We start from the raw sequence: 25,567 nt of genomic DNA on the forward strand, positions 1-25,567 counted from the left end.
CAAACCGATGAAAAATAAAATTGTTGTTTATTTTGTCGTGATTGAAACTAATAAAAAAATATTAAGACAAGTATTTAAAGTGTTGTTATCTACACTTGATTTACAATAAAGGTATAGAAAAAATAAGTTATAAAAATGTTGGCCGGTTATAGGACTTATTTTTCTCTGCATCTTTATTGTCATTGTCATAGAACGGATATGCAAGAATATTAAGAGATTGTATCAACATCTACAAGAAAGAAACTGCATTCTAATTTAAATTCAAACCAAAATTCATATAAAAAAGAGCTTAACAGTTTATATTTTTCTGCAAGGCTTGTCAAATATTATCGACGAACATTTTTCAACTATAAACTTGAAAGTTGCTTGAAACTGGTCAGCAAAAGAAGTAAAAAGTAACAGATTTCATCGAAGTTATTCTCTCACGTGCATTTTATTATAATTATTCAGTATAGGTATCTTAAAACATTTACATTTTCCAGTATATTTGACTGTGATAACACTACCAATCAAATGTAACGTTTAGTTCAACTCTTTTCATCAATGACGCTGTGGCAAATGAAATACTGTTGGAGTGCAAGCATAATAATAATGGGGTTTGCATACTAGTAATTATACGAATGATCAAATCTATAATCAATAAATCCCTTCGGGCTTAATTTGATTTCATCACGCTCCAACAGTATATATTTGATCACCCATAATACTCAAAGAATGATTCCTTATAAGTATATAACAAAAATAAACATGTATAAAAATATATTCACGTTGGTTATGTCAATTTGAGATTAACTTAACCTATGATTTTTTATTCCTAGAATATAATCAACATTATACTTATATTTATATAATTTTCAGCAATTGTACATGACACACGGATATATCTTAAAACTAGTCTCACTGTATATGGTCCAAAAAGTGTGCTTGGTAATACATGTATATTTTTGTCCACGGGCACTCTTCCTTCGTCAATGTTAGGCATTGATCTTCGATACATAAAATTCAGCCTTTCAACCGCCCTTGAATATGACACATTTTGTCGCCTCCAACAGCGTCTAGTGATACACAATTGTTGATAATTCATTATTTTGCAGGGATTGAAATATATGGTAGCCCGACGCCCGGGGCTAGTCAGTTTAAAACTTGGGCATGCTCATTTTTACCAACTGAGAGTCCATCGGGCTAGCAAATCAGGGGATTCAGAACTGTATTTTGATATGAATAAAGTTTAAACATAAAATGTGTTGTCTCTGAGAAGAATTTATTTCAAAATGAATTAAACAGCTGTAATTGTGTTATACATATATTTTTATTTTGCATCTTAAAATGGTTGGGCTAGCTGATTTCAGCTTTGGGCTAGTAATTTTTTACTGACTAGTAGCCCCTGGGCTAGTGAGTTTTCCTGGAATATTTCAACCCCTGATTTTACCATAAAATAAAATTTTAAACCAAAAACTACGGTTTCACCGCAAAACCAGTTACAATTTATACATTTTAAGTTTTCAACAAAAATTAAAAGCATCGCCGAAATAAGCTCTCGTAATAGACTTTGACATGTGACTTTTATATTTGAGGAAAACGTTAAACGCAAAGTAATCTTAGACGTGATTGAACGGGCCTGGAAAAACAATGCTTTGTCTTGAACCACACTGAGTTTAATTGTAGAAAACCATTTTGATTATATATATATATATATATATATATATATATATATATATATATATATATATATTTATATATATATATATATATATGTAGAAAATTTGAAAAATGAAAGACAACACAGAGTAAAACGTTAGCGCTTTCATTCAATCTTCAGACGTTTTTAAAATAACAATTACGTTACTTGGTGACGTCTACAATACAATGACGTCATAGTTAAAGTTAACGTAGTAGAGGGATAATGCCGCGTAATCTTTAGGGTAATTCAATGAAATATATACACAATACATAAAAAAGTTAAATTATAGCAGTCTGTTGAGGCAAGGTTTTAAAGTTTGAATAAAATGTTCTTCTTTTTCTCTTCTTTCCGTTGCACTCTCTGTAAAATGTTTATAAAAAGGAAACACTTTAAATTGCCCGCCTCCGCATACATCGATGTGCTCGCTGAGTTTTATTTTCCGGTACTCTGGGTCTTTTATTTACTGTTTATGCACCCGGATTCTTGTTCTTAATGTTGTCCCTGTTTCGCCGATATAAAATTTGTTGCAACCATCACATATAATGGTATATATTAATTTATGCGGAATTGTTTTCCTCTGAAGTCAACTGAGCTGCCTTGTTTTAAAAACGGACACGTGCCGCATCGTATGTCTCCACATTTAGATACCGTTTTTATTGACGTATTAATTGTAGATGGACAGAGTATTCTCTTAAGGTTCTTTGGTTGCCTTTTACTGTTAATAAACTTTAATTTGGATAATACGCGAGCCATATCTTCATCTGTTTTGAGAACTCCGTTGAGATGATTGACCACTGGAGCTATATTCGGGTTTCTAGGGTTATGGGTAGTAACAAGCGGTAATATTTTAGTTTCCTTGTTGTTCTGTAAAATTGGATTAATAAGATCCTGTCTATCTATTCCTTTGGCCTTCATTATTCCGTCGTTGATAAGGTTGATAGGGTAATGCTGGTCAGTTAAAAATTGTTTTAATTCGTTGAGACGCTGATTTCTTGTTTCCTCATCACTGACTATAGTACATATTCTCCTGGCAAGGTTGTAAGGGATGGCCCTCTTTATATGTCGTTGATGGGACGATCCAAAATGCAAATATTGATGAGTATCTGTAGTCTTGTAGAATATATCTGTAGAAATTTCATCGTTCTCCTTCTTGACTAGAACATCTAAAAACGGAATTTTTGTGGAACTTTTTTCTAATGTGAATATAATATCTGGATCTAGATCATTAAGAATATTTTTCAACCTTTGTAATTCCGAGTCTCCTTTATTCCATATGATGAAACAATCATCTAGATATCTTTTCCAGTTCTATTTCAGAGTCTGGCTGAATTCTTCACCGAATACCTCATTTGTCTTTTTATACAGACTTTCTTCTAAAAATCCTAAGCATAATGTAGCGTATGTTGGGGCCATTTTAGTTCCCATGGCTGTACCTTTGATTTGATGAAAGTATTTGCCATTAAACGTAAATACATTATTCTTTAAGACCAAGTCTGTAGCCTCCAATAAAAACTCCTTTGAAAATCTGTTATCAATGTCCGTTCTGCAATTATCAATCCAGAAATTCAAAGCTGTAAGTCCTAGTGTACTGCTTATATTAATGTACAAGTTGACTACATCCAAGCTTACTAGTTGAGCATCAGGATCCACTTGTTCCGGTAGATGTCGTAGAAAATCTAAGTCATCCCGGATGAAACTTTTTACATTTTGACATAGTGGTTTCAAAATGATATCCAATAAATTGCTGAGTCGTTGGGTGGGTGCTGCAGGTCCTCCAACAATAGGACGGAATGTTAAATCTGCGGGATGTTCACAAGTAATGTATTCAGAATTCTGTTTTTGTATAGCTTCTTTGATTGTTTTTGATTTGTGAACTTTTGGTAACCCATAGAAGGAACTTTCTTTATATTCAAACTCAGTGACAAATTCTTTCTCCTTATCTGTTAAAGTATAGAAATGTTTGAGTAGCAGTTTTTTTTATTTTTTGTAGGATTGCTTTGTCCTGGTTTTCAGATATTTCAGTATAAAATTCCGTGTTTGAAAGCATATCCATTATTTTTTGCTCATAATATACTGTGTCCATAATAACCACGGCTCCGCCTTTATCCGCCTCTTTAATTACAATATTTTCATCACTCGCTAATGATTTTAAGGCATTGGTTTCTTCTTTAGACAAGTTTTGTTTAGTAGATAAACATTCAGTACTATCTACTGGTAAGTTCTGGAGCGTTTCACAAACAGTGTCTAGAATGTTGTTTCGTCCCTTCTTTGGGTTGAAATTAGATTTATTTTTCACTAAATCTTGTTGAGTATTTTCACTTTCTTCGTCGCTCTCCGTACTATTGAAATATTCGGCCAGACGTAATTTGCGAGTGTATTCTTTTATGTCTTTTCTTAATTCCTGTTTATTACTGCTTGGGGTTGGTGTGTATTTCAATCCTTTTGATAGAAGCTTTATTTCGGATTCATTTAATTGTTTGGTGGACAAATTGATTATTTTTGGATCCACGCATTTCGTCGTTGCTGTTGTTGTCGTTGTCGCTGGAATCTTTGTCCGTGTCCTGGTTTGCCTCCGCCTAAAAAATACTTATTTAGTCCTCTGCCGATGTAGGTTGTACCGTTTCTCCGATATGTATTCCCTAGAGAGTAGTTTGGCCTTATATGCCTGTTATTGTTCCTGCTGTTGTTATTGTTGTTGCTGTTGTTATTGTTGTTGTATGGGTAACTGGAAGTTTTCCTTTGTTTCACTTGTTGTGTTCCATTGTTTACTCTTTTTTCATAGCCCGTATATTGTGGCACGATGTGCTGTTTTCTTCCATATCTGTTACGTGTATTTTCGTGTGGTCGCAACGTTGACCGTTCTTGCTCATTACTCGTTGATTGCTTTCTGTTTTCTTGGGTGGAATTTTGATTGACAATTTCAGCAAAACTCGGTTTATTTCGTGCTGATCTATTTAGTACATTTTCTTTGGGCTTCTTCTGATTTTTTTCTTTCACTATACTGTTCCCGTATTTTCTGACATAATCTAACTGCCAGATTTCCTTCATTCTCCATCTATCCTGTGATCGCTTTTCTTCCTTCTCACAATCCGCTTTCCACATGTTTTCCAGAATATCAAGTATTCTCCCGCTAGCTTTTTTCTTAAGTTCGCTGCCCATTTGCTCATCAATTTCAAATACCTTATTTTGGCTATTTTCAGATCTCATGCTTAAAAGCTGTATTTCTCCCTTCATTCGCTCAACGGCCATCTTTGCTCTGATGTTTTTCTGTTTTTCCGGTTCTCCGGGTATTTCCGTTATTCTATACTTTCTGGGTAGAATGGGTAAGTCTTCGCCTAGCCATTTCTCGTACAACGTTGCGACCACACGAAAATACACGTAACAGATATGGAAGAAAACAGCACATCGTGCCACAATATACGGGCTATGAAAAAAGAGTAAACAATGGAACACAACAAGTGAAACAAAGAAAAACTTCCAGTTACTCATACAACAACAATAACAACAGCAACAACAATAACAACAGCAGGAACAATAACAGGCATATAAGGCCAAACTACTCTCTAGGGAATACATATCGGAGAAACGGTACAACCTACATCGGCAGAGGACTAAATAAGTATTTTTTAGGCGGAGGCAAACCAGGACACGGACAAAGATTCCAGCGACAACGACAACAACAGCAACGACGAAATGCGTGGATCCAAAAATAATCAATTTGTCCACCAAACAATTAAATGAATCCGAAATAAAGCTTCTATCAAAAGGATTGAAATACACACCAACCCCAAGCAGTAATAAACAGGAATTAAGAAAAGACATAAAAGAATACACTCGCAAATTACGTCTGGCCGAATATTTCAATAGTACGGAGAGCGACGAAGAAAGTGAAAATACTCAACAAAATTTAGTGAAAAATAAATCTAATTTCAACCCAAAGAAAGGACGAAACAACATTCTAGACACTGTTTGTGAAACGCTCCAGAACTTACCACTAGAGAGTACTAAATGTTTATCTACTAAACAAAACTTGTCTAAAGAAGAAACCAATGCCTTAAAATCATTAGCGAGTGATGAAAATATTGTAATTAAAGAGGCGGATAAAGGCGGAGCCGTGGTTATTATGGACACAGTATATTATGAGCAAAAAATAATGGATATGCTTTCAAACACGGAATTTTATACTGAAATATCTGAAAACCAGGACAAAGCAATCCTACAAAAAATAAAAAAAACTGCTACTCAAACATTTCTATACTTTAACAGATAAGGAGAAAGAATTTGTCACTGAGTTTGAATATAAAGAAAGTTCCTTCTATGGGTTACCAAAAGTTCACAAATCAAAAACAATCAAAGAAGCTATACAAAAACAGAATTCTGAATACATTACTTGTGAACATCCCGCAGATTTAACATTCCGTCCTATTGTTGGAGGACCTGCAGCACCCACCCAACGGCTCAGCAATTTATTGGATATCATTTTGAAACCACTATGTCAAAATGTAAAATGTTTCATCCGGAATGACTTAGATTTTCTACGACATCTACCGGAACAAGTGGATCCTGATGCTCAACTAGTAAGCTTGGATGTAGTCAACTTGTATACTAATATAAGCAGTACACTAGGACTTCCAGTTTTGAATTTCTGGATTGATAATTGCAGAACGGACATTGATAACAGATTTTCAAAGGAGTTTTTATTGGAGGCTACAGACTTGGTCTTAAAGAATAATGTATTTACGTTTAATGGCAAATACTTTCATCAAATCAAAGGTACAGCCATGGGAACTAAAATGGCCCCAACATATGCTACATTATGCTTAGGATTTTTAGAAGAAAGTCTGTATAAAAAGACAAATGAGGTATTCGGTGAAGAATTCAGCCAGACTCTGAAAAAGAACTGGAAAAGATAACTAGATGATTGTTTCATCATATGGAATAAAGGAGACTCGGAATTACAAAGGTTGAAAAATATTCTTAATGATCTAGATCCAGATATTAAATTCACATTAGAAAAAAGTTCCACAAAAATTCCGTTTTTAGATGTTCTAGTCAAGAAGGAGAACGATAAAATTTCTACAGATATATTCTACAAAACTACAGAAACTCATCAGTATTTGCATTTTGGATCGTCCCATCCACGACATATAAAGAGGGCCATCCCTTACAACCTTGCCAGGAGAATATGTACTATAGTCAGTGATGAGGAAACAAGAAATCAGCGTCTCAACGAATTAAAACAATTTTTAACTGACCAGCATTACCCTATCAACCTTATCAACGACGGAATAATGAAGGCCAAAGGAATAGATAGACAGGATCTTATTAATCCAATTTTACTGAACAACAAGGAAACTAAAATATTACCGCTTGTTACTACCCATAACCCTAGAAACCCGAATATAGCTCCAGTGGTCAATCATCTCAACGGAGTTCTCAAAACAGATGAAGATATGGCTCGCGTTTTATCCAAATTCAAGTTTATTAACAGTAAAAGGCAACCAAAGAACCTTAAGAGAATACTCTGTCCATCTACAATTAATACGTCAATAAAAACGGTATCTAAATGTGGAGGCATACGATGCGGCACGTGTCCGTTTTTAAAACAAGGCAGCTCAGTTGACTTCAGAGGAAAACAATTCCGCATAAATTCGGACATGTCATGTCAATCCAAAAATTTAATATATACCATTATATGTGATGGTTGCAACAAATTTTATATCGGCGAAACAGGGACAACATTAAGAACAAGAATCCGGGTGCATAAACAGCAAATTAAAAACCCAGAGTACCGGAAAATAAAACTCAGCGAGCACATCGATGTATGCGGAGGCGGGCAATTTAAAGTGTTTCCTTTTTATAAACATTTTACAGAGAGTGCAACGGAAAGAAGAGAAAAAGAAAAACATTTTATTCAAACTTTAAAACCTTCCCTCAACAGACTGCTATGATTTAACTTTTTTATGTATTGTGTATATATTTCATTGAATTACCCTATTGATTACGCGGCATTATCCCTCTACTACGTTAACTTTAACTATGACGTCATTGTATTGTAGATGTCACCAAGTAACGTAATTGTTGTTTTAAAACGTCTGAAGATTGAATGAACGAGCTAACGTTTTACTCTGTGTTGTCTTTCATTTTTCAAATTTTCTATATATAAAACCGGACACTGCGATATTTTTTGGATTTAACTATATATATATATATATATATATATATATATATATATATATATATATATATATATATATATATATATATATATATATATATATATATATATAATATCACATGTATTCATGTATACTAGTATTTAAATACAAGCTACTAACTTCGGTTTAGTCATAATGGTAACCACAATAAGAAAATACGAAACCAAAAAATCTAAATCAATCAGACTGATAGAGAGGAAGTTGTCATCAGTTTTTATAAGATGATCGTCGAGTTTCTGCAACATTAAGTTTTCTTGTAGGCATCTTTCCCTGCATATTCCAATTAATAATAATAAAATATGTTCATTCTTCTTGTGTTAAAAATGCTGTGTATAGGTGATATCAATGGATTCGTGGTCTCGTTTTCGGTGTAAGTACCCCCCCCCCCCATGGTATGATTCTTGTATATACACACATAAAGAGGATAACATTCAGTTTCCCAGTACACCATAAATTTGACTTCTTAGACATTTTATAAAAAGCGTAATTGTATCAAATAAGTAAAATAGAACTCAAGGTCTCTGTATTTACAGTTGGTAATAAGTCGTGTTGTTGTAATTGATCTCCGTTACATGTAGTAAGAAAGGAGTAAAAACTTTTTAATGTTACCAATACTGCATTATATCTCATATCTATTGTAATATTGTTTTTTTAATCCAAAAACGTTAATTCGAGTTTTTATAACAATTGACTTCCTTACAAATTGTAAAGATTGAAGAAGATTTCAGGGTATGAAAACTTCTGATAGTCCCGGGTTGTTTTGTGTGTTTTATTTCATTGAAATTGATAAATTCATAAGCATCTTTAATCTAATTTACACTTTTTAATTTCAAATACACAAATATGTTAAATAAATATATATTAAAAAATCAAAGCTTCGCAGAAATGTTGTATTTTAATCTACATGCAAAAGGATCGATACCTAGGTTTCATATTGCAGAACAGATTCTGTTTCATTATAATTACATGTAAGTACCAGACCATCAATGTACAACAGTATATAAAGCAGACTGTTGACTGTTCTTGGTCGACAACAATTCACAATGTGGACACTGGTTGTTATCACGATGGCCTTGTGGGGTGTTGATGCCAAGGGAATCAAACTTCACCTCTCAGGTAGATACAAATATTTTTTTTATATAAGACTTGATGGTCGTGGGTGATCATATTTAACTTCATTGATCTGTCTTATTAAGAAAAAGACTCCTGCATTTAATTATAGCAAAATGTTCAAATTTTAAAGCTCAAATTTAGGAATTTTTCTTCGCTTAAAAACGTGTTTATAGTTTAATAAATATAAGGTAGATATGATGGGTAATTTGTTGAGACTCAGCCGTCTTTAAAAAAAACGGCGCGCAATAGTCGAGTATCACGATTTTCACATCTCGTTCCAGATGAGATTAAGTCCATGTTAGAGAAATCTAACTGGGACCACCAGGACACAGCTCTGTCCATTCACGGTCCAATGACACTGGACGTCCAGTCAAGCTTTAAACTAAAGAAGGGACAAGTGTTTCTAAAATCTCGTAAGAATATACTCAATGAAAATAAAAATAGCATAACTATGATAATATCCAGCTTTCTTAGATTTTCATTTCGTTGAAACGTTTAAGGGGTAAGCAGACACAAGGACTGTGCACATATAAAGAAACACAGACCTTTGAGTAGAGATGAAGTGTACACAATTTACCCAACCCCAGGAACAAACAAGACAGTGTTCTGTGACATGACCACTGATGGAGGGGGGTGGACGGTGAGTAGTCAGTTACACTTGGGACAAAATTAGCAACTTAAAAGGGACTTGGTAATGATTAATAAATGGTTATTTTCCCTTTTTTTAAGTTTACAATGCTTAACAAAGCTGCAGTAAGGTATTTCTAATATCTAATGTATTTACATGGTTTGCACTTTTCGTGGTTGTATTATAAGTGACCTGCTTGAAACGCTTCACTATCAAATATTTATTTGAAAAATGCATTATGTTGTAAATATGTTTAATATAATTTTATGAATGGGAAATATTTATAAGATATGTAAGCTACATGAGCTTATCCGGATTTCATAAATATGAGAATTTTAAAATATTTGCATATTTTTGATACGCTTCTCTTAATGCATCTTCGCTAGCCAAGGGTTTACGGTCCACTTCTCTCATCTACCATGAACAGGAGAGGAGTGGATCATCAAAAGGTAGATGAAAGGAGCGGATCGGAAACCCTTGGCTAGCAAAGATGCTCTTACTGTTTAAATAGGATTTTTTTTTAAAGGTGTTCTTGTCATTAACAATTCTTCATACGTGTTGAGATATATCTTTTTTTAAATATCCAAAAATATTTTATTCAGAAATATACACAGAAGTATATCAATGAATATGGATCAAACAGTAGGCAAAAATAGCCTATATTAGTTCTCTCCATTTACGTTGCTTAATGTTTCACTATGCAATCAAATCGAAGCCAATTTTTTTTTCAATGTTTGAAATATTTTATTAAATAAATATATGTGTACTGGTAGGTAATTCAAAGGCGAATAGACGGGAAAACAGACTTCTACAGAAACTGGACAGATTACAAAAATGGGTTTGGTCTTGCTGATCATGAATACTGGTTGGGTAGGTCGATGTAAATTTTATTATTATGCACAAAGATAAAAAAAAGTTTTTTTTACAAATTCTCAATTTTTGGTTCATTTGCAGGAAACGACGCCATACACGCACTGACAAAGGATAAAAACCAGATTCTTAGAATTGATATGATGAAATTTTCGAGGGGGAAAGGTCATGCGATATATTCATCATTTTTTGTTGATAACGAGGCCAACAAGTACAAGATGACGCTCGGGAGTTTCAACGGAACCAAGGGTTTAGGTACGTTTACATTTTATGGTAGCCTCTTATAAACCATCGAAAATGTATAAGGTACACATGGTATGGGGCACCTCGATATTTTAACGTACTCCCTATCGAAATAAATAATAATTTTATGAGTTATATTTAATGAATAAAGAATCATTCTTTGAGTATTATGAGGTGACAATTTCGGTCGGGGCGTGGTATAATCCAATAATGATTTCTTATTACTTATATTTATATAATTTCCAATTTGTACACTTTAAAACAACATTATTTTAAAACAACTATTTTTTTATGTAGCACATGCTATGTATTACTACGCGGCGCAGTCAATACCGTTTTTCAGTTTTGCTATAAGACATTGCTATAAGACATGCCCATTTTGTGTCACTTATGTTTTATGAAGTTATTAGGTTTTGGGTTTCAAAATTGATTTTTAATGTTATCACAGACAAAGACAGTTGGAAATATAATACAGTAAAACTCGTTTAGTACGAACACAGATATAGCGAATTCTTGTATAAAATTCTAAACAAATCTTAGCAAAATTTTACGGATACAACGAATTCAGATATAACGAATTTACGGATATAGCGAACTCATTTTGAATCCCTTAGAGGTGAATAATAACGAAATTTAACACCTTTATAACGAATTTCTTTACAGTTAAAAAGGTTTGCACTACCATCTAACATAATAGTTTGAATTAATTTATTTTCATAAATATTTTTACAATTCACAATTTTAAGCTTCAATTAGCAAAAATTATAGTATAGTGAAAGAAAACATGTATATTGTGAATTTGCTATAGTTATCATAACGAATTCGTTATACGGATATAACAAATTACGGATATAACTAAGTAAAGCCATTGATCCCTAGGACTTCGCTATAGCCGAGTTTTACTATATATATATATATATATATATATATATATATATATATATATATATATATATAAAGCACTAAAAATGGCTAACGACACGAACAATAGAAATTGTCAAATTTTCGGGACAACCCGTCCCTTCTTCAGGACCAAAAAATAAATTACATAAGTAAAAAACAAAGAAAACAAAATCTAAAGCTACTACTAAACTACTTAAGAAACTATGAAAAAGAACAGCTACATTATACACATCATTTGATCACATTCTTAAAGGTGTTGATACTGTCGCCGATCGCTATAAAGACTTTATAGCGATCGGCGACAGTATCAACACCTTTAAGAATGTGATCAAATGATGTGTATAATGTAGCTGTTCTTTTTCATAGTTTCTTAAGTAGTTTAGTAGTAGCTTTAGATTTTGTTTTCTTTGTTTTTTACTTATGTAATTTATTTTTTGGTCCTGAAGAAGGGACGGGTTGTCCCGAAAATTTGACAATTTCTATTGTTCGTGTCGTTAGCCATTTTTAGTGCTTTATATATTCAGTTTACTGGCTTAGTATCTATATATTAGATCCGACACCTTAAAGATGCCTAGTGTTGTTGATTCTATTCAGTGCTTTTTATATATATATATATATATATATATATATATATATATATATATATATATATATATATATATATATATATTCACACACACATATTTAATGATAAATTAGGGATTCTAAATTTTAATGTACTGGGGTTTCTAAGATATTAGTTTTTCTCATTGATAGTAAAGCACTGCATTCCAATTAAAACATAATGATACTCATCGTCAGAGAGTTACCTACGAATTTATAGGTCACGAGTTTGAATCGGACTGCGTATTTTTATAAAATTTATCTTTCCATTATTTCAAAAAAAAAATTTGGTCCCATGCCACCTTGAATAAGGCCTGCTTACATGCTTGTACATCAATGGTATATGTACTGCTGATATTACTGAAATAGATAAAGATGTTTTTCAAAAGATAATACAGTACATGTATATTATCATATATAAGATATTGAATATATTTATAAATTGTGTATGATAATTATTTATTCTAAATTCAGGAGATAGTTTGAAACATTCAAACAACTCGTACTTCAGTACAGCGGATAGGGATAATGACAACTCAGGTAGCCATTGTGTACAAAAATACAAATCACCGGGGTGGATGTATAACTGTTTTCAAGCCAATTTGAATGGTGTGTACAAGGCATCTTTTAAAGATTACACAGAACTACATTGGCAAAATTGGGGGAAAATTGTGCCGCTTAAGTCAGCAAAAATGATGATTCGACCCAAGCAAACTGAATAAGCATAAAAGCCCAAATAAACCGATGAAAAATAAAATTGATGTAACCATTGTTTATTTTTCGTGATTGAAACTAATAAAGAAACACAAAGACATGCTTTCAAAGTGTTGTCAGATGCATTTTATTTACTGTTAATGCACAAAAAATGTACTTTAAAAATGTTGGTCGATTCATTTAGGAAATAAGGAATCATTCTTCGAGTATTATGAGGCGATAATTTTGGTCGGGGCGTGGTCAAATCCAATAAAACCCGAAGAGCTTTATGATAGATTTGACCACGCTCCGACCGAAATTATCACCTCATAATATTCAAATAATGATTCCTTATTACTTTTATTTATATCATTTCCAATTTCTACACTTTAAAACAACATTTTAAAACCATTATTTTTTTCATGTAGCACATGTTATGTAGTATTACTACTCGGCGCAGCCAATATCGTTTTCGATTATGCTATAAGACACGCCCATTTTGTGTCGCTCGTCTTTTATGAAATTAGTGGGTTAAAGGCTTCAAAATTGATTCGTAATGTTATCACAGACAAACAGTTGAAATGTAAATAATTTAATTCTGGTTGTAACACGCTTTCTGATTGGTTGAAAAATGTATTTTATATCGTATAAATAATGTTGCCTACGTCATAGTAAGACTAACGTCAAAAACGTATCAATCCGCCTGACATTACGTTTGAATTTTGTACAATTTGATGTCATTTTATAGATCAAATGACTGTTTTTATCAACAAATGATAGAAAAAAAATTAAATTATTGGGAATGAATTCAATATTTATTAGTTTTATACGATATAAATTGGTTTGGAACAGTTTACGTTTTTTTTATAAACCGCTTCGCGGTTTATAAAGCGTAAACTGCCCCAAACCATTTTATATCGTATGAAACTAATAAATATTGAATTCATTCCTTAAATAGCAATTTTGTAACCGATTGGCATCCCTACTAAATATACATGTATAACGGGACACTCTCTCATCGATACAGGACTAATATTGTTCCAACACTGAGGTTATTCTCTTGTTGAACCCAGCCTCATTAAGCCTCCACAAACCAACACGCGATTAAGTTATCAGACTTTTATCTAGAATTTGTATGGAATAAATTATTACGTGCATGAGTTTGGTATGCAGCAGCACCGAAGGTCCTATTCCAACTGACGATAGTGTACATTTTCAAATCATAAAAATTATAATAAACAATGAAATAAAACAACGATGGATGAAAGGAAATCAATTATCAAGCAGCTATGGGGTATCTCGTGACATTTTAGCAGCACATGCATAAATCAAATACGCAGCAATGTTAATTAAAGGCGTCCCAATGCTAAAATACGGCTGGAAAACGATATTATTTGAATCATCGCAAAAATACTTTGACTGGGAGTATTTTTTAAAATCTATGTTACATTTATTGACACCGTGATAAACATTATATTTGATGCATTTTTGTGACGTTATATGTTCTTTGTAATCATGTGACGGGCGAATCCTAATATTGCAAATGATCTATTTAAATCGCATCGGTGCAGGTGATTAATGACATTAAATCATACATATTTTTAAGAAAAAATCCTTTGTAAAATCATGTACTTTGAAGTTCTTGCTTGGGAAAGAAATAGATATTTCGTTTATGGAAGATATTGTTGAAACATTCCATAAAACCATCAAAATAATGCACATTTTTACTAATCAAAAGCGATTTACAAAAAATTGGGGTAAATCCGTAGGTTTCCCAAGCATGATTCACATTGGTACTTATATTCTCTACCAATTTTACGTAAAATATTCAAATTGTGTTGATCTTTCACCTGCGCCATGCTGGTTTTACATGCATTAAAAGTTCTTCATTCAGTTGTTTACACGTAGCAGGGAGTCTCCAACCCACTTGTTTATAAAAAGTCTTTTACTTGAAACGAAGCTTTAAAACTGCCGATTATTTGATACTGGTTTTTAATATGAATGAATTATGTACGTCTAGCATTAACGGCGGCATCTATGTAAAGAAAACATGCGGTTTTATAGTGGTTTGATATAATTTATTGCGGAAAAATGTAGCGGGTAATAGATTTTTTTTCTGCAAAATAACCTGGTTTATCTTCACAACCAACATGAATCATGTTCATCAGTTCATTAGAAATCAAAGTACTGAAGTACTGACGGGAGTTAATTTTATCGATTATTATTAATTTCAAAATAAACGATATGTTATTTTGCATGACAAGTAGTTTCTAATCTGTATTTGAATTACGCACATTTTTATAATATGAATTCTCCAGAACTTTTCCGACAAGAATTTCGAGAAAACCCCATATGAATCATGTTGTGTAATATTTAAAGATAGAATTAGTTCCATCAAACTATGTATCAGTAATCGAAATATTTGTAAAAATTGTACACATTTCTGGATCCAAGCAATATTGAACTCCAGTCTCATTTAACCAGACGCTCGGCTGTCACTGTTAATCTCCGACTACCAAGAGAGACTCTCTGTTTGTCGGAGATTTACGGAGACAGCCGAGCGTCTGGATGAACGAGACTAAATTGAACTCTGGCGTAGGAACACATACGACTACAAAAAATATCAAAATTGTTCGTACTATTTAAAGGCCGGTTCTGGGGTATAAATAGCAGCCAATCGGGGAAATGGAGGAAATTTCAATTTTCTTGCCACTCTTCACTTCAGGGGATATTTTTTTCAAATTTATACAAATATCACCAATTACCACTTTAAGATAGTTGTTGTGTATATAAAGTTATGTGTTCTGCATTTGAAAATACATATAATTTACATCAAATGTATGTAATAAGGGAGAATTAATCAATTAAAATTCTGAAGTGACACTGATTTTCAAATTTACCCATTTTGATTGACAGCAGAGGTTTGTTTACATTACACCGGAAGCTCTAATCTCCACAGACGCATTCAAAATGGTTGCTAATAAGATATTGTCTTAATCATCCTACCTCAGCAAAGAGAGAAAGAGTTAAGTCCAATAAATCCATTTATTTGATAAATAAAAAACACATACACTGCATGTAAGCGTGAATGTGCATCCTGCTGAGTCCGGCTGTTATCTCCTGACCACTGCTCTTAGCACAGTTTACACGACCTTTCAGTGACCAGATAAGAGTCCAGTGCAGATGTAATTTTCACAAAAACAAATTCCAATATAAAGAAATTTGAACAAAATTTTCCGATTTAAATAAAATAATGTATATAATTATATTGTTTTTAATTTAAAAAAAAAATAACAGTCACTGCCAACGGTGTCCCATGTATGGGATAGATATTTTTGGGGTTGGGAAACCAAACTCGCACCAAGTTGACAACACATTCTGGTAGAATGTCCCTACGATGGCTTGCAACATTGGTAAACCGAGGGTCTAACTGAAGAACATTTAGTTTTCTCTCTCTATATCTTTCATCAAGAAAAACTCCTCTATGGAAAAGCATTGTCCAGAAAAACTTATACTTTTCCTTTCGGAACGAGGTATTTCTTTTGTCAGGTAATGCTGGTTCAGAAGGCCACCACATTTGTCTGTTTCCCCCGTCTGTTATGCAGGGTTTGCAAAAACAATGTTCACATTCATCACAGTTTTGACTTTGCGGGATACAGAATGTCCTCTCAAAGTCGTCAGCACTGATGTCCTCATTCCCAGTTGTATTTTCTTCACATATCATTTCTTCTAACTCCCATTCATTAAAATTGATGAAATGAATTGTTGATTCCCTTTAATCAGAGTTCACCCTCAAAGTAATTATACTTGTGTCCTCATTTTCCTCCATTTTGTTACAAGAATGATGGCCAGAATTGGAGGGAAAGTTTTAGGGCATGGGGTACCAAAGGAGATTTCTTTACCATGGCATCATGTATGTGGCCATTTTTATAAGCATTAAATTCTTATTTTCTGTCCATCAAAGTTGTTATTAAATATTTACATGGAAATCTATTACAACATAATAACTATCACCATATTTTCCCCGCATCCACAAATATTTTGATCCCCACTGAGGGCCCACCCTGGGAGATGAGCTGATTAATAGATTTATTGACATTTGGCCGGATGCAGGGAGTGCCTCCCCACTGTGAAAATATTTCAACTTCACATGATTCATTGTAACTGGTCCATTCCATTTTATTTCTACAAAAGGGTAAATTTAGATTTTTGATGATTGTTTTATTCAAAATATATATAAACCCTAAGGTCTATACCCTTAGCTCTGTAATAATGAATGATATTAATAGAAACCATGTGCTGCTGTCTTTTATTTCAACACGTGTCTGTGCTATGCAGGTATCTATTTATAGCTTCACTCTGTAGTCTTATCAGTTGGGGTGTGGCCTTCTCCCTAATATGCTTAATTGCCGTCCGTGTGGATATTCAACTAGGTCAGATCCGGCCTTTAATTAAAATCTGACTATTTTCAAGGTATTACTAAATGCGTTTCCTTGTAAATAATGTTTTAGCATACAGTACACCGAATTTATCTGTTATTTTCAAGAACTATGTCTTGTCAGCGGTGATGATTTGTGCTTAGGTCCAGACACTGTTTCACTTTCGGTTTGCCAGAGTAACTGCATAGGAGAGTTGATTAAGGTAGTACAAAACAGATAAGCTAAATTTTTCCTATAATTCAATTTTTCTGAAATTTTTTTCTTTGGAATAAAATCTTTTAATACGTAGAATTTGAAAAAAATCCGACCTCACAATTTTTGCCCACATCGCCCCAAACCTACCATTGGAATCTCCTTTCAGTGGAGTGTAAAATGAAATTGTCATTGTTATAATTTTCTATGCCATTAAGTTATTTTTCAAGATATTACAAATATTTGTGCTGCTATTTAAACAGGAGACCTTTTTGTTAGTTAAAGATACTGAAATAAATTCTAACTGGTAACTTAAGATAATTTCTCATGCGATATAATGTAAAACTAGTGCTTGTGAAAACTCTTTTAAGACGAAAATTTGCAGCACTTAAGGGTATCTAAAAAGAAAATGTATAATTCAAATTTGAATAAAATTTAACAGTATGATTGTCATGACCCTGTAATTAAAATATATCAAAATAAAGAAAATTTAACCATTGGATTTAGATTCATTAAGGTTTAAGTATGTTTGACAGAGGTATAAATTGATAAAAATCTTAGATGATGTCATAATATTTGACCTTTAACCTGTTGATATGACCTTGAAATTTGTTTGACATAAAGCCTTAACACTGGCGGTGGTTGTGTCCAAATTTCAGGTCTTTACTATGAACAGAACACAAGTTACGCATTTTTAAATGATATAAGGCTAAATTGCACAAAAATCATATGAACACCATCCAAATGTATGTTTCAAAATATTCGAAATACGTTGTATCCTAAATTTATTCGGCCTTCAGTAATTGATGGGTATGATATATATTTTTTTCTTAAGATAATGGACTGAAATTAATTTTTACATAATATGAAGTCATTATTTTGTGTATTTGAGAAAATATTTCAAATGATTAATTTCAGGGGTGTTTCGTACTACCTTAAAATCAACTCCCCAAAATGAAACAACAGACCGTCATCTATTGGAATTTGAGTCTGTTATCATCGAAATTATTACATGCAGTCCGTGATATTTCTTGGGTTGTGAATTAGGTTTCGACTGATCAATATATTAGAACCATTTTAACAAGAGCTTGGACTTTGGGTAGTTATGTCAAACAGCAATGTGACGTAGACCTGTCTATTTCATTGCTGGCCACTTGGCCTTAGCTCATTGAAATCAACTAGATTTGTCTGGCTTTTGAGCTAAGACTAGGCGATCGCTGTATATTTCACTTCAAACCTGAGTCATTTTGCACTTGTTTTTACACAAGAAATAGATAGTTACACAATACCGAAAGTCCAAGGTCTTGTTAAAATGGTTCTAATTGGTTAGAATTGGATTGCGTAGCAAGTTTCTATAGAGTTGTTAATTAACAATCAATTTCCGTAAAAAATAATAAGATTTATTCTTAGTGGATGTAAATGTATTAACTTACATGTCTAATAGTGTATTGTTCTCTTTCATTGAAGGATATACAAATTTAATTCAAAATGCTACACACACACACACACACACACACACACACACACACACACACACACACACGTCTAATGCACTTGCATAACATTTCTTAAAAACTATTTTTAACGTCCCTCGACACACCAAAATTTTATTTGATGAGTCGAAAGAGAATCTTTTTTGAAGTATGATTCCACAAATCAGAGATCGATATCGACAGTCAGCACTTTATTTGACATGAAATTTTTTCATTAAAATTAGAAAACTGTTTTGAAGATAAGCAGGGTATTTGAGAGTTTCAAAGTTGGTGTTAATTAATGTCTAATATAATTATAAATAAATACTTGCCAAAGGTTGTTTTGTCAACTATTTATTTTTTAATTAAAAAAAATATATCTGAAAGTCAAAATTGTAATTCCTTTATATTTTTTTTATCTACGGATAAAATTTAAATAATAACATATAGTCACATAAAGTACTTACTACACAAAGATATTTGAGAAAGAAATTGAAACGAAAATGCGAGATTCTCGAAAAATCCTTGCTTTTCATTTTCATAAATATATTTTTTTTTTTACAAAAATATTATAAAGTTTATATGGCTGTCTTTGAAATGTATATATAGATTTTTGTATTGTGCATTAATTTATATAAGATTTTTAGCTCTAAGATATCCCGTTTACAGCTTAAACCATGTTTCCGGTTTCTACAAAAAAAATACCAAAAAAAAAAATTATAAAAAATAATTGGAAGCCGATATCGGTGTTCATTTTGTATAATCATTTCTCAAAAATAATTATAAATCGAACCATAAAAAAATGCGTTGGTGAGTCAACCACCTTTAAAGAACATGGCAATATTTACCATGAGACAACAAGGAGTAATAACCGTATAAAATGCAGATATCGACAGTTGTAGATAGGGTATAGAATCGCAACTCTTTAACTACTAACATCTAAAACTTATTGTTGTACTTAGTCTAGTATTTTAAAAAGAATGCAAATCTTTATTCGTTCAGGATTCTTTTTCGAGAATACATGTATGTGAATGATACATCATTTAAGTAGTAGTTATTGTACAGTATATTTATTATGGTGTATCCTGAATTATTTGGACGAAGGGCGGTGACGAGTGCGAAGCACGAGTCTCCGCCCTTCGTCCAAATAATTCAGGATACACCATAATAAATATTCAATAACTTTCTTGTATCATGGGCCAATTAAAACATCAGTGAGTGTCTTGTGACAAGTGTTTGATGCCTGATTTTCAACTTGACCAATAGTAAGTATCTTAATAAGAGTGTCTGATGCGTGATATTAATTTTGACCAATAAAAAAAAAAGATTTCGTCAAGTGACTGCGTGCATATTCTCTCTTTCCCGCCAGTATATTCTTCGACGCATTGTTTGACCTGCTGTTAAAGAGAGAGGATGTCTAATTTAAAAGTTGATTTTTTCCCCAAAAAAGTGAAAATTTTGGAGTCACTTTTAAGTCGACACATGCTTATAATCCATATCTTTAAGTAATTTAAAAGAATTGGCTTGTAGGCAAAACTTTTCCCATGTGTATGGAAGATCGGCTTTAAGAATTTCAAAGAATGAAGCAGATTTGTTTAGTTTTGCGTAGTTTTACTTCATTATCAATTCCTATGCTCCTTAATCTAATTAACACATTCTTTAATTTGAAGTACACAAATAAACTAAAAATCTATCTTTCATTGGAATAATTCCAACATGAAACATATATTAAAAAATCAAAGCTTCTCAGAAATGTTGTATTTTGATCTACATGCAAAGGGATCGATACCTTGGTTTCATATTCCAGAACAGATTCTGTTTCATTATAATTACATGTAAGTACCAGACCATCAATGTACAACAGTATATAAAGCAGACTGTTGACTGTTCTAGGTCGACAACAATTCACAATGTGGACACTGGTTGTTATCACGATGGCCTTGTGGGGTGTTGATGCCAAGGGAATCAAACTTCACCTCTCAGGTAGATACAAAGATTTATATCATTTAAGACTTGATGGTCTTTGGTGACCATATTTAGACGACAGTGGTCTCACTAAGAAGAAGACCTCTGTATTTAATTATAGGAAAATGTTCAAATTTTAAAGCATAATTTTTTGGAATTTTTCTTTCCTAAAAATCTTGTTTATAGTTTAATGAGATGAGGGTAGATCTGATGGCTAGTTTGGTGACCACTCAGCCTTTTTTAAAATGTGGGATAGGACACATCCATGTTGTGACGTATTGTTTATCGAAATAAACAATAAAATAAAATGTAACTATATGAGAAGTTGTTTCCCACTATTGTCAACTGATGTTGTAGCGGAGTGGGAAAGATGGTTTACTAAAAAGATAAAAAAGAGGGTTTACTGAGAATCTGTAAGTCTTGTGTTCGAATCCCGCTGGGGCTTTTACAAATTTTACCTCTCCAAATATTTTAAAAGCTTATTTTTTGGTAAAATATTGTAAAATTATAAAATTCTAAACAGGTAGAAGTATTTTAATTATAATGTACTTTAATCCATAGATGTCCCATACCACCTGAATTAAAAATAAAATGCGCGTACTATAGTAGAGTGTCACAATTTTCACATCCCGTTCTAGATGAGATGAAGTCCATGTTAGAAAAATCTAACTGGGACCACCAGGACACAGCACTGTCCATTCACGGTCCAATGACTCTGGACGTCCAGTCAAGCTTTAAACTGAAGAAGGGACAAGTGTTTTTAAAATCTCGTAAGAACAAACTCAATGGTAATTAAAATAGCATAACAATGATATCCAGTTTTCTCAAAATTTTCAACATTTTTTAAAGGGGTCCATAGCAGACACAAGGACTGTGCTGACATAAAGAAACACAGACCGTTGAGTAGAGATGGAGTGTACACAATTTACCCAACCCCGGGGACAAACAAGACTGTGTTCTGTGACATGACCACTGATGGAGGGGGATGGACGGTGAGTAGTCGAAATTGTGGGCAAAATTTAGCAACTTTAAAAGGGACGAGGTAATGATTTGAAAATTTTCAAAATTTTTAATATTAAATATTTTTTCTAATATTTTAGAGTTTACAATGTTTAACAAAACTGCAGTAAAGTATTTTTAATACAATGTATTTAGTTATTTACATGGTTTGTACATTCATCTTTGTATTGTATTTTTCGTGATTGTATAGTGAGCTGCTTTCAACGGTTCACTACAGTATCGAATTTCTATTTGGAAAATGCATTTTGTTGTAAATATGTTCAATATATATACTTTTATGAATATATAAATGGGGAATATCTATATGATATAAGAATTTTAAAATATGTGCACATTTTTTATATCTGTAATGCTTTACTAGGGTATTCGTTGAGATTATGCCTCTTTCTGCATCTTCGTTAGCCAAGAGTTTACGATCTACCTTGTACATAGAGGAGCGGATCGTAAAAAGGTAGACGAGAGGAGCGGATCGTAAACCCTTGGCTAGGCTTGCAAAGATGCTCATACTGTTACAATAGGGTTTTTTCGGTAATTATAAAAAAAAAATAATACTAGTTATTATATAGCTATTCCTATCGTCAACAATTTTTCATACGCATTGATAATTTTTAAAAATATCCAAATGTTTCACTATGCGAGCAAATCTAAATCTTTTTTTTTCAATGTTTGGAGTAAGTCATTAATATTTGTGAACTGGTAGGTAATCCAAAGGCGAATAGATGGAGAAACAGACTTCTACAGAAACTGGAAATATTACAAAAATGGGTTTGGTCACGCTGACCACGAGTACTGGTTGGGTAGGTCGATGCAATTTTTCTGAATAAGCACAAATATATAAAGGTTTTTACAAATTTTTAATATTTTTACTTCGTTTGCAGGAAACGACGCCATACATGCTCTTACAAAAGATAAAAATCAAATTCTTAGAATTGATATGATGAAATTTTCAAGAGAGAAAGGTCATGCGACATATTCGTCTTTTTTTGTGGATAACGAAGCCAACAAGTACAAACTGAAGCTTGGAAGTTTCAACGGAACCAAGGGATTGGGTACGTTTACAATTTATGGCTGTCTCTTATAAACCATCGATATCGTTTTCGACCTGCTGATGTACATAAATGGTATACATGTATATATAACGCTGATATTTTAGAAAAAGAAAAGTTGTTTTTTTTTCAATATATAATATATCATTTGTTTATATATAAAATATTGATTATAATTATATATGGTCTATGAATTTTTTTTTATCCTAACTTCAGGAGATAGTTTCAGGGAATTCAACAACATGTACTTCAGTACAAAGGATAGGGATAATGACAACTCAGGTAGCCATTGTGTACAACAATACAAAGCACCGGGGTGGATGAATAGCTGCTTTGTTGCCAATTTGAATGGTGTGTACAAAACATCTCTTAAAGATTACTCGGAATTACACTGGCAAAGATGGGGAAAGGTGGTGCCGCTAAAGTCAGCAAAAATGATGATACGACCCAAGCAAACCAATTAAACAACAACCCGGTGAAAAATAAATTTGGTGTAATCATTGTTTATTTTTTCGTGATTGAAACTAATAAAGAATCGAAGTACTGAAGTACTGACGGGAGTTGATTTTATCGATTTTTTTTTATTCTAAAATAAACGATATGTTAATTTGCATGCTAAGTAGTTTCCTATATGTTTGTGAATTACGCACATTTTTTATTATATAAATTCTCCGACAGGAATTTCGTGAAAACCCATTAACATCTTGCTGTGTAATATTCAAAGAATTCCATCAAACTACGTATCAGTATTCGAAAAAGGTTCTGAGAAATTGTATGGATTCAGGCAATATTGAACTCTAGTCTCGTTCAACCAGATCGACGTTTGGTATCCGACAAGCAAGAGAGACTCTTGGCTTGTCGGAGATTTACGGAGACAGCCGAGCGTCTGGTTGAACAAGACTCATATTGACTTCTGGCGTAGGAATACATACAATGTACAAGTACAAAAAATATCTAAATTGTTCGTACCTTTTTAAAATCTGACTATAACAAGGCATCTATAAATAAAATTCCTTGGAAACAAGGCTTTAGGATACACTTCATCGAATTTATCGATTAGAGCTAAATGTTGTCAGCGATGTTGATTTGTGCTTCGGTCCAAACACTGTTTCACTTTCGGTTTGCCAGAGTAACTGCATAGGAGAGTTGAATAAAATCAACTCCCAAGAATAAAGACAAGCAATTAAAGTGTTGTCAGCTACTTTTGAGTTACTGTTAAGGTATAGAAAAATAAGTAATAAAAATGTTGGTCGTTTTCATAACTAATTTTTCTCTACATCATAGAATGAATATGCAAGAATACAAATAGATTGTATCAAAATCTACAAGAAAGAAAGAGCATTCTAATTAAAATTCATTTAAAAAAGAACTTAACAGTTTATATATTTCTTCAAGGCTAGTCATATATTATCGACGAACATTTTTCAACTATAATCTTGAAAGTTACTTGAAACTGGTCAGCAAAAGAGTAAAAAGTAACAGATTTCATTGAAGTAATTCTCTCACGTGCATATTATTATAATTTTTCAGTATAGGTATCTTAAAACATTTACATTTTCCAGTATATTTGACTGTGATCTAACACTACCAATCAAATGTAACGTTTAGTTCAACTCTTTTCATCAATGACGCTGTGGCAAATGAAATACTGTTGTGTTGCAGGCATAATTATAATGTGGTTTGCATACTAGTAATAATTATTATACAAATGAAAATAACTTAAAAATAAAGATTTAATTGCACAGTATTGGTGAAAAATACATAGATATAAGTTATAAGGAATCATTCTTTGAATATTGTGATGTGATCAAATACGGTCGAAGGTGATCAAATCTATAATCAATAAATCCCTTCGGGCTTAATTTGATTTCATCACGCTCCAACAGTATATATTTGATCACCCCATAATACTCAAAGAATGATTCCTTATAAGTATATAACCAAAATAAACATGTATAAAAAATATAAACACGTTGGTTATGTAAATTTGAGATTGACTTCAACATTATACTTACATTTATATAATTTTCAGCAATTGTACATGACACACGGATATATCTTAAAACGAGTCTCACTGTACAATGTATATGGTCAAAAAAGAGTGCTTGGTAATTCAAGTATATTTTTGCCCACGGGCACTCTTTCTTCGTCAATGTTGGGGATTAATCTTATACATAGAACATGAATTGGGGGTCCCCTGTGGCTTTCTATATAAGCAACCAGTTTTTTTCTCACTTGTATGGGAGAAGAGAAGATGTTTGAAAAATTGGCTTTTGTTTTGCATATTTGGCCCCACTTGTGGTGCCCCGGGGTGGTAGAGCCATGAATTTTGCAATTTAGATTACGCTTACCATAGAGATGCCTCACACCAAAAATGGTAACAAATAGCCTTGTAGTTTAACGCACGACGGACGACGTACGACGGATGAATATATAGAACATGACATGGGGGTCCCGTGTGGCCGATCATGACTTGGCCGG

The 25,567-nt window shown here is 32.7% G+C and overlaps 1 protein-coding gene across 1 annotated transcript; it reads left to right on the plus strand.

Moving 5' to 3' along the window:
- The first annotated feature begins 8,936 nt into the window (after nucleotides 1–8,936).
- LOC128175370 (angiopoietin-1-like) lies at nucleotides 8,937–23,623 on the plus strand. Its single transcript, XM_052840936.1, has 11 exons — nucleotides 8,937–9,015; nucleotides 9,294–9,425; nucleotides 9,513–9,652; nucleotides 10,414–10,510; nucleotides 10,595–10,765; nucleotides 12,734–12,868; nucleotides 21,659–21,790; nucleotides 21,870–22,012; nucleotides 22,741–22,837; nucleotides 22,919–23,089; nucleotides 23,303–23,623. Exons 1-11 carry the CDS (start codon nucleotides 8,943–8,945, stop codon nucleotides 23,548–23,550), a joined length of 1,539 nt encoding a protein of 512 aa, XP_052696896.1. The 5' UTR covers nucleotides 8,937–8,942; the 3' UTR covers nucleotides 23,551–23,623.
- The last annotated feature ends 1,944 nt before the right edge of the window (nucleotides 23,624–25,567 follow it).

This window comes from Crassostrea angulata, chromosome 3 (assembly GCF_025612915.1).
Source record: "Crassostrea angulata isolate pt1a10 chromosome 3, ASM2561291v2, whole genome shotgun sequence".
Classification (NCBI taxonomy): domain Eukaryota; kingdom Metazoa; phylum Mollusca; class Bivalvia; order Ostreida; family Ostreidae; genus Magallana; species Magallana angulata.

Bases quoted from the DNA above. Each gene is read 5' to 3' on its own strand.
- LOC128175370 (XM_052840936.1), top strand. From the start codon at position 8,943: ATGTGGACACTGGTTGTTATCACGATGGCCTTGTGGGGTGTTGATGCC. The intron at 9,016-9,293 runs GTAGATACAAAT...ATCTCGTTCCAG, and splicing joins AATCAAACTTCACCTCTCAG to ATGAGATTAAGTCCATGTTA. The intron at 9,653-10,413 runs GTGAGTAGTCAG...GTGTACTGGTAG, and splicing joins CTGATGGAGGGGGGTGGACG to GTAATTCAAAGGCGAATAGA.